Source organism: Mustela nigripes, chromosome 14 (genome assembly GCF_022355385.1).
Source record: "Mustela nigripes isolate SB6536 chromosome 14, MUSNIG.SB6536, whole genome shotgun sequence".
NCBI classification, from domain to species: Eukaryota; Metazoa; Chordata; class Mammalia; order Carnivora; family Mustelidae; genus Mustela; species Mustela nigripes.
The window spans coordinates 17,425,274-17,435,776 of NC_081570.1; the positions used below are offsets into that span (position 1 = coordinate 17,425,274).

Below are 10,503 nucleotides of genomic sequence, written 5' to 3' on the forward strand. Positions count from 1 at the left end.
GCTTTTCCTCACCTCCTGACTTTGATTTGTTCCCAGTCCCCACATATGTCTCCTTTGTAGTATTTAACCACCATTTCAGAGAAATCATTTTCATGCTTTTAATCTCTCTCTCTCTCTTCCTGAATCCTCATCCTCAGAGCCTGGCCCATGATACGTAAAAGCAAAAGACCTTCAACATCTGGAGCTCAAACAATTCTGTACACCCTAGACAACTCAGCCTCATTCCTGTCTCCTAGCTGGCGCTTGGTCGCCACTCACTAAATGTTTACCAAGCTGAACTTGACATTGACTCATACTTAAAAAGACCTCAATATCTCTTCTGCAAGTATGACTTCGCGGTCATGCCTCCCTCCATAGGTGAGATTTTATAATCAAGCCTCTTCCACTGACTCTGAGAATAAAGTGTATAAAACTGCACTGCACTACGGTTCACAGCCTCTCCCTCTCCTGTCTGGGCCAACAAGGGGTCCAGCAAGACTGGATGGATAAACACTGGGAAAGGCAGATGAAAGTCAAGAACCAAATGGGGCTTAGACATTTGAAGAAGAAAGGAACAGCTGCTGCGAAAGTGAGATGTATAAAGGGAGAAAGGGAGAAAATAGATTTTGGAACTTTTTGTTCTGTTAGGCCTGGAATCCTGTGGCATCCCCCCACCCCCCACCCCTCCCCAAGGGAATAAAGATTTTAAATGTCTCTAAACTCCGGGGCAGTTTTTTTAGTTAGTTAGTTTTTTAAAAAAAGATTTTATTTATTTATTTGACAGATCACAAGTAGGCAGAGAGAGAGGAAGGGAAGCAGGCTCCCTGCTGAGCAGAGAGCCCAATGCGGGGTGGGGGGGGTGGGCGTGGTGGGGGGGCTCGATCCCAGAGGCCGAAAGCAGAGGCTTTAATCCACTGAGCCACCCAGGTGCCCCTTGTTAGTTAGTTTTAAAGTAATCTCCATCCCAACATGGGGCTCAAACTGAGATCAAGAGTTTCATGCTCAACCCACCTGAGCCAGCCAGGGACCCTCTATTGTTCTGAGTGTTGTCCCTCCCCCTCTCCCTTTTTTCTTTCTCTCTCTCCCTCTTGTTCTTTCTCTCTCTCCTCCTTCCTTCAAGATTTTATCTTGAGAGACAGTGAGAGGGCGGCTGAAGCAGAGAGAGAAGCAGGCTACCCCTGGAGCAGGGAGCCGGGTAGAACTTCATCCTAACACCCCGGGATCAAAACTTGAGCCGAAGGCAGACGCTTAATCCACTGAGCCACCCACGCGCCCTTGAGTGTTGTTTTTCTTATTATTTTTTAAAAAGATTTTATTTATTTATTTGACACAGAGAGAGAGAGAGATCACAAGTAGGCAGAGAGGCAGGCAGAGAGAGAGGAGGAAGCAGGCTCCCCACCCGGCAGAGAGCCCGGTATGGGGCTTGATTCCAGGACTCTGGGATCATGACCTTAGCCGAAGGCAGAGGCTTAACCCACTGAGCCACCCAGGCGCCCCTCTTATTATTATTTTTTAATGAAATGCTGGGCGAGGCAGGCTCCAACACCAGGAGGCCCCTTTTTACATGGCATATTTAAGACTTCTACCAGTAGCAAGAACCGAAACCCCAGAACCGCCCAAGCAAAAAACCAATTCTACAAACTCACCTGACCGGTAAATTCAAGAATAGGCGTGGCTACGGGACGTCTCTAGCAGAAAAAGAGTCTGATTGGCCTGGCTTGGATTACATGGCACTCCCTGAACCAGTCAGCGTGGTCAGGGAGGAAAGGATGCTGTAGTTGGCCAGTCTGGATAATGTGCCCTCCCCTGGGGCGGGAGGGGTGAATAGAGCATCCTGATTGACAGTTCTTCCTGCCAAATGCCGCAGAGGAAGTGCGAATCCTGTCTACTACAGTGGGTTACATACAAGGAGACTTTAGAGCTCACCCCCGCCAGCTTCTTTTTCTGCCCTGAGAGTCTCTCCTCTCCAATATCATGGAAAGATGGGCATCCATGTGCTGCTTGAGGTCTTCCACTGATGAGCTCTCATCATCCTTTGGAGCCACAAATGCTGGTTCTGATGCATTTCAGTTAGGAACGTCTCCCGTCGATTGACCTACTTCCTTGTAACGACCCCCAATAGCCCAGCTCTTCATTTGGGAGCATCACAGAATAATACGAAATCCTCCCCTGCATGTCAACCTTCCAGATGTTACGTTTCCTGGATTCTTGTTACCAGGTGGCGTAAGGGGGATCACCAGTTTCTCGAGGATAAAAGACCAGCCTGGAAATCAGGAGGCCTGAGCTCCAGCCCTCACTCTGCCTTTAACACGGAGTAGCGGCCACCCTCGGAGTAATTGTGCACTGTTCCCATTTTACAGATGAGGAGACTGTAGCCCCCCCAGATTCGTATGTTGAAACCCTAACCCCCAAAACTATCGTATTCTGAGATGGAGCCTTTGGGAGTTGAGAGAGTGGAGCCCCCATGAATGGGATTAGTGCCTTCAGAAGAAAAGACACAAGAGATGATTATTTTTTTCTCTGGCATGGGATACAAGGAGAAAACATCTGCCATCTCTAAACTAGGAAGAGTGCTCTCAGCAGGAACAGAACTGGCTGACACCTTGATCTTACCCTTCCCACCTTCCAGAACTGTGAGAAATAAATGTTTAAGCCACCTGGTCTATGGCATTCTATTACAACAGCCCCAACGGAGACAGATATTGTAGTAAAGGAGGTTAAGAGACATGTCCAAAGTCACACAACGAGAAATGGGGAAGGTGGAATTCGCATCCAGGACCACATCACTCCAAAGCTTCTGTTCTTTATCACTTTATGGCCTCAAGCAAGTTAACTCATTTGTCTGTGCCCCACTTTCCTCCTTCACAATTTGGGAACTTCAGTGTGTATTAGAATGAATCACCACAGATCACTGGGGCTCATCCCCAGTGTCCCTGGATTCAGTGTTTCTAGGATGAGACCTGAGGATTTGCATTTTAACAACTTCCCAGGGGCTGCTGGTCTGGGTCCCACACTTTGAGAACTACCGGTAGTAATGGATTCCAGCTCTAACATACCGGGATGTGGGGTGGGGGTGGGGATAGGGTAAGATTTTACCTTTCCACTTAGCTTGAGCTTAGGTTACTATTGAATGGTGTGTGTGTGTGACAGAGAAAGAATGTGTGTGTGCGTGCATATGCACCCAAGTGAGCAGGGAGCAGAAATCGGGCTTCACAGTAAGGCTAATTCAAGGAAATTTCAAGAAATAGGTAAAATGGATGCCTGGGGTGACTCAGGGGTTTAAGCCTTTGCCTTTGGCTCAGGTCATGATTCCAGAGTCCTGGGATTGATTCCCCCATTGGGCTCCCTGCTCAGTGAGGAGTCTGCTTCTCTGCCCCTCACCTGGCTCATGTGCTTTTCTTCTCTCCCACTCACTTTCTCTCTCTAGGTAAATAAATAAAATCTTTAAAAAAAAGGGGGGGAGAAAAAAATAAAAAAAGAAATAGTTTAAATAGGTGGGGATAAGGAAGAGTAGATGCCAGGTCAGATTTGAAGGGAAGCAGAAGGAACAGTCTCAGAGTCCTATAATTTTTGTAGTTATAATAATTCCACTACCTGAACACCTACTATGTGCTAAATGCTTTCGCTACTTTAGCTCATCCAACTCTTACAGCCAGTCTGCAAGGTTAAGCCTCAATAGTGAAGCTTTGCCGGAGAGAAACAGATTCAGAGAGGATAAGAAATAGGGCCAATGGGAAGGTCATAGGAGGAAAGGCTGACAGTGTCTCAAAAAGTTAACCCTTGAGTTACCATATGGCTCAGCAATTCTGCTGCTGGGCATAGCCCCAAGAGAATGGAAAACATGTCTGCTTAAAAACTGGACACGAGGGTCTCCTGGGTGGCTCAGTCATTGACCGTCTGCCTTGGGCTCAGGTCAACGTCCCAGGGTCCTGGGATTGAGACCCTCCTCGGGCTCCCTGCTCGGCAGGAAGCCTGCTTCTCCCTCTCCCACTCCCCCTGCTTGTGTTCCCTCTCTCGCTGTGTCTCTGTCTGTCAAATAAATAAATAAAATCTTAAAAGAAAACCTACAGGAGTGATCATAACAACGTTATTCATAATAGCCCCAAAGAGGAAGTAAGCCCACTGTCCCTCAGCGAATGAGAGGATAAACGAAGTGTGGTAGGTCCCCGCACCGGACAACTATTTAGCAGTAACAGGCAGGAAGGACTGACATGGGCTGTCTCATGAGTAAACTTTGAAACCACTGTGCTGAGTGGCCGAAGTCAGACACAAGGGGCCACATATTGTATCATTCCATTGATATGAAATGCCCAAAATGGGCAAATCTACAGCGACAAGAAAGCCAAATCGTGGTTGCCAGGGGCGGGGCGGGGGGGGGGGGGGGGGAAACTTAGGGAAGTGACTGCTCCCATGGCCTTTCTTTTCCCCGAAGATGAAAATGTTCTGGGATTAGATGGAGGTGATAGTGGCATGACTCTGACTCTATTAAACATTGCGCACTTCAAAAAGGCGAATTCTGTGGTAGGTGAATGACAGCTCGATTAAAGAGAGGGGGTTGCTAAGGGCACAGACAGAAGGGTGGAGCTGGGATTTGAACCCAGGGGCATATGGCAGCCTGGAAAGAGCCTATGATTACTGCCTTGGCACAGCCCTTCACCTGGGGCAAGCCACCTCCTTCTTCCCCACCGGCCTCAGCCATCCCTGAAGTTCCCTCAGGCCCTGATGGGAGGAGGACACGGGGGAGGCGCTGCCACCAGAGCGGGGGCGGGGGCGCCTGGGGGCGTTGGGGAGGGCAGGGCGGGGCTCACCTGGAACCCTTCTCCCTTTCCAGTAAGAACAGCCCGGCTCTTTCCAAACCTGCCTCTGTCTGCTCCTTCCAGGCCTGGGAAGGCCCCCGGGCGCTTGACAGCGGTTCCCAGGTGTGCTGACCGCCGGGCGTGCAGGGACCGCGGGGCACCTGCCAGGACCGGGCCCAGCGCCCCAGGCCCGCCCGCACCTTCTGGGAAAGCGGGGGCGGCTACAGGCCTGTGCACCTCAGCGCCCCAGCCTCAGCCCCTGCCGGATTCATCCATCTCGGTGGGGTTCTTCTCGCCTGTTCTTGAGGGCCTTCAGGGGCCACAGCCTCCTGGGGAGCTCCTGCCTTCCTCCTCTATGTCTTTCTCTTACCTGTTTCTTTTTAATAATGAATTTTTGATGACACAAGCAATAAATTAATAGGCTTTCCTCTTCACACGTTTAAAGAGCACAGATTCACGGTCTCCCATCTACGGTCACACCCAAACCACAGGTCACTGCCATTATCAGTTTGGGGGGGCAGTGGGGGGCGGTGGATTTTCCAAGTGTTTTTCTACCGACCCATGGAAAACAGACAATAGTGTGCATCTGTCTGTGTGGTTTTATGTAAGTAGTTTTATACTCTAACATTCTGTAACTTGCTTCTGGCATTTTTCACTCCACAAAACTCCATGGAAAACTTCCTACATTGGATACTTAGTACATGGAGACTTTTTTTTTTCCGCCGTTCAAACTATTCCACATATTTTCTTTGCCCCTCCTGCAGTTGATCGATATGTAGAATGGTTTTAATTTTTCAAGAAGACAAAAAAACCTCAATGATCACCCCTGTGTACACTTAGGTGGGTGTTTTTCTGGGGTAGACAATACTGAGGTGTGGGTCTGCTGGGTCAAAGGATACATTTTAAAAATGTCACAGGTAGAGGCACCTGAGTGGCTCAGTGGGTTAAGCCTGGGATCCTGGCTTAACCCAGGATCCCGGGATTGAGCCCCACATCAGGCTCTCTGCTCGTCAGGGAGCCTGTTTCCACCAGCACCCTGCCCCCCCACCCCCCACCACCTGCCTCTCTGCCTACTTGTGATCTCTGTCTGTCAAATAAATAAAATCTTAAAAAAAAAAAAAAAAAAGTCACAGATACTGTGAATTGCTCCGCACAGCGGCTAGACCAATCTAACCCCTACCAGTAGCCTACATGAGGATATCCTTTTCCCAACATCCTCACCAACCTTTCATCTCCTCAAAACTTGTTGCCAATGTTTTCTTACTATTGCGCTAATTTGCATTTCTGTGGGCGTTTCCTGAAAGTTCCAGGTTGCTGGTTTGTGGAAAGAACTCAGGAATTGGGAGAAAGTGGTCTGAATCCCAGACACACCCTGTCACCATCTGCTGTGTGATCTTGGGCATGTTTAGTCACTTCTCTGGCCCTGGGCACACTCATCTATGTGAACTCTCTGCAGCCCATTTTCCTCTCTGCCTGAGAATCTTGGTTGTTATCTTGGCTTCTCTGCCTCCCTCTCTCTGAGATCTGAGTTTTCTTCGTCCCCAGGACACCTCTTCTGTCCCTGCTGCCACCACCCTCTCCCCTGCTGGGACCCAGACGTGCTTGGGTAAGGCACTGGGTCTAGAAGCCTCCTGCCGGAATGCACACATGGGCCCATTAGTAGCGTTTAGGAGGGGACGTTCTGACCAGCTCTCAGCAGTTAACAAGGGCCGGGCACCAGGTGGGAAGGGCTTTGTTTATGTATTTTTTTTTCTTTATAAAACTTCACTTTAGAAAAATGAAACCCGCTGTGCAGAAATTTAAAAGATTATAAAGAAAATAAAAATAAAATTTAATTCTGCTTTCCAGAGACTCATTGGTACAATTCGTGTGTCTCTTTCTGATAGATGTGTAGTACCTGGATAGTATTTTATATGCAGTTTTGTACTAATTTTTCATTTAGCAGTATATAAGGAGCATGTGTTTTAAAATCTTGACTTTCTTTTTTTGTTGTTGTTGTTAATGACTGCTTTCAGATAAGCTGTACCAACTGGGGTTCCCATGGGGTGTGGATGGGTAAGCTTCGGAAGAAGCAACATGACCCTCACCCATCTGGATGCACACTCTTGTCTTTAAGAGGCAAAGGGAGGGAGGGAGGTCAGAGAGTCCCAGGAACCTCCATCATCTTCAAAGCCTGTCCCCCACCCACAAGCTTTCTTAGATAATCAACTACATTTCCTAGGAGTGAACCCCAGGGGGCACCACACACCAAAGAAAAGTGATCAAAACTGAGCCATTGCATTGGTTGGACATTTCCTCAGCTACTTCAAAGCAGAGAACACCATCTCTCCTGGGCTTCTCGACCTCTTCCTTACCTGACCATCTTCCCTTCTTCATCGTGTGTGTGTGTGTGTGTGTGTGTGTGTGTGTGTGTGTGTAATTTTCATATGTGCCCATAGGAGATTCTGGGAGTTAGATGGGTCAAGGAGCACCCGACGTCATGATAAGGGCCCTGAATTGCAGCTTCCCTGGTGTGCATTTTTGGGCCAAATACATCACTGTTCTGGGCCTCAGTGTTTCTCATCTGTCAAATGGGAGTGACAATTCCTTGCCCCTTTTTACTATGCGTGTAGGTGTGTGTAACTTTTTTAAGATTTTATTTATTTGACAGACAGAGATCACAAGTAGGCAGAGAAGGAGGCGGGTGGGGGGCGGGGAGCAGGCTCCTCACTGAGCAGAGAGCCCAATGCGGGGCTCAATCCCAAGACCCCGGGATCACGACCTGAGCTGAAGGCAGAGGCTTTAACCCACTGAGCCACCCAGGTGCCCCTAGGTGTGTGTAACTTATGCAAAGTACTTTGAAAACCAAGAAGGCCTAAGGACTCTGCCTGGAGTGTGGAGATCAAGCTCACAGGTTAGGGATGCCTGTAGCATGATGGGGTAGATGGCGGCCATGTCAGTCCACGAGAGATGATGTTGGCCGCTGGGGAGAGGATGAACAGTTGTTGGATTCTGGATATATTTTGCGGGTAGAACCAATGAGATTTGTTGGAAGATTGGATGTGGGGTATGGGGGGTAACAGGCTCAAGGATGATACCGAGGCTTCTGGCTGAGCAAACAGAGACCAGGGATGCCATGTGCCTGGATGGGGCAGGTGGTGGCAAGATGGCTCTGAAGGTGCCAAGCAAGGGTTTGAATTTGGACTTGATAAGACTGAGATGTTTTTTAGTCACTGAGTGAACGAGTAAAGACAAAGGTCAGAGGATTGGGTTTTGGTCTCTTTCTCAGAGAACCTAAAGCTCACACTGGCCCGTAGGTTGGACTAGTTCAGAGACAAAAACAGTCCTCATGTACACGTGGCCACATCCATGGTGGCGCCCCGACAGACATCATTAATTCATTGGGGCACTCAGAATCCTCAACAGAGGTCGAAGCAGCCACCACCAACTGAATGGAGGTGACAGCAGATGAAAGATCCCTGTTATCCTTGGACTTGAGAGGAAGCCCAAGAAGACAGTTAAAACCATGGGCTTTTGAGTCAGAGGGACCTGGGCGGGAAAGCTAATCTTGTTACAAATGAATCTGAGACCTCAGAAAAAAATAATGTGTTCGTCCTGCTTCAATCTCCTCATCTGGGGTTAGTAAGAGTTCCTATCTCTTAGGGTCACCGGGGACATTAAATGAGATAATCCAGCAAAATGACTTAGCACAGTTCCTGGGACACAGTGAGCTCTTAGTAAAAGCAGCAGCAGCACGAATAGCTGCTGAACTGTGTTATTTCAGCTTGAACATTCCAGAATGTATCTCCCTTAACTTGCTGTTCCTCAGGTCTGGGACGAAGACAGTGTGATGCTGGGACCGTCCAGCAGGAGGCACTGTTGACATTTACATCTCTGTTGCCCACAGCGTTTCAGGAAGTGGGGAGCAATTCTGCCTGGAGTAATGACCTCCAGTGATTGTTCTGGTAGCTGCCGACACCCCAAACTCAGCTTCTTTCACAGGGCCTGGTCCCATCTCAGACACTGTTGCTAGCTAGCCTCTTCCTACAAACTCAAAGGAAAACACTGAACCTGGCATTCCAGGCCCCGAGCCTCCCACTGTCCAGCTTACCAGCTGCTACGGATTTCCCTAAAGTGATCAGGCATGTGTCTTTTGGACACTTGGCATGTTGTGCCCGTTTGGAATTTGGGTCCCACAGCCGCTCTTCCCCCTCAGCTCTGTGAAGTAAAGCCCTTGTCCCGATTCCTCGTCTGCAGAACAGGAAAGAGATGGAGGTGGGGTCTGCTAACCCCGCTGTGCAGATGGAACCAAAGGAAGGCACATGCTTCACAACACACCCCAGCTCAGGTCACGGGCAAGCTAAAGGGAAACCAGAACCTGGGTGTCCCCAGCCTCAGGCGTGGGTGAGTCACTCGCCACCCAGACCGCATTCATTGTTAGACTCAGGCACTCATTTGGCATGGGCTGAGCACCTGTGACTTGCCAGGCCCCGTGCCAGGGCTGGGCCAGCCCAAAATGGAGTAAGGCCCTGTGCCGGGCCCCCGGAGGGCGAGGCAGCGCTCCGATGGGTGATAACAGTGCCGAGCTAAGGTGCTGTAATGGAAGGAGGGGTGCGGTCAGGGGCTTTCTGGACGCCTGTGGTAACCCTTGAAACCACAGCCTGCCTGAAGCAGGTGTCTTTTACAAAGCATGCATCTTTCCGTACACACAATGTCCAACACGGACTCCTCCGCAGCCTCCACCTCCTTTCTTGGTTTTGTACACGGGAGATGCTGGGACGTCCCACTTGGTAAACCGTGGCGTGCCTTGGCCACCCTCCCTCCGTCCTGCAGGAGAAATCTGCGATCTCTGGCATGTATTCGCTCCAGAAAGAACTACCAGTAGGTCTTCAGCTGTCGCCGTAAACAAACAAGAAAACAAAAATCAGGCTGCTTCTTGGGTGCTCCGGGCCACAGTGACACGCGAGGTGATTTTCGGTGGAAGACAGCGTGGGGTCAGCCAGCAGCTGGCCCAGGAACAGCACATGGGCCCGCTGGGGTGGGCGGTAGTTATTGTACAGGTTGATAAAAATAACCTCTCTTTTTTCTGCACACACACAAATAACACATGAGCTGTACAGAAATTAGGAATTAGACATTGTAGATATAACAAAAAAAGCAAATGTGTCCCTGTTACACCGCCTCCCTCAGAAATGGTCAGCCACCGGAAATGCCTTGGGAACGTGCCCACAGACACACACCTTTCCTTTTTCTTTAATAGGATGAGTTCATACTCTGCGTGTACATACTCTGTGTTCATACTCTGTGTATACATCACATAGAAATGTATATAAATATATGTGTGTGTATAAATGTATTTAGAACATTTTTTTTTAAAGATTTTATTTCTTTGTCAGAGAGAGAGAGAGAGAGATCAAGAGAGAGAGCACAAGCAGGGGGAGTGGCAGGGAGAGCCGGCAGAGGGAGAAGCAGGCACCCTGTTGCATAAGGAGCCCAATGTGGGACCTGATCCCAGGACCCTGGGATCATGACCTGAGCCGAAGGCAGACGCTTGAATGACTGAGCCACCCAGGCATCCCTAAACCCCGTTTCGTATTGAATAATATATTCTGAGTAAAAATAGCTAACGTTTATAGAGACTGTATGTCAGGCACAGCGCTCAGCCCTTCGCGTGCAGGATCTCATTCAGTCAACCCCCTGAGGTAGATGGTTGCTGTCCCCATTTTACAGATGGGAAAGCCAAAAGGTC

General features: G+C 49.2%; 1 protein-coding gene across 1 annotated transcript in view; it reads right to left on the reverse strand.

Annotated features, from left to right (window-relative positions):
* The window catches only part of IFNLR1 (interferon lambda receptor 1), a 30,903-nt gene extending 23,194 nt beyond the window's left edge, over positions 1-7,709 (reverse strand). The window contains exon 1 of the mRNA XM_059376348.1: positions 7,667-7,709. Coding sequence (XP_059232331.1) covers positions 7,667-7,709 — 43 coding nt within the window. The remainder of the gene's footprint in view (positions 1-7,666) is intronic.
* Positions 7,710-10,503: the final 2,794 nt, after the last annotated feature.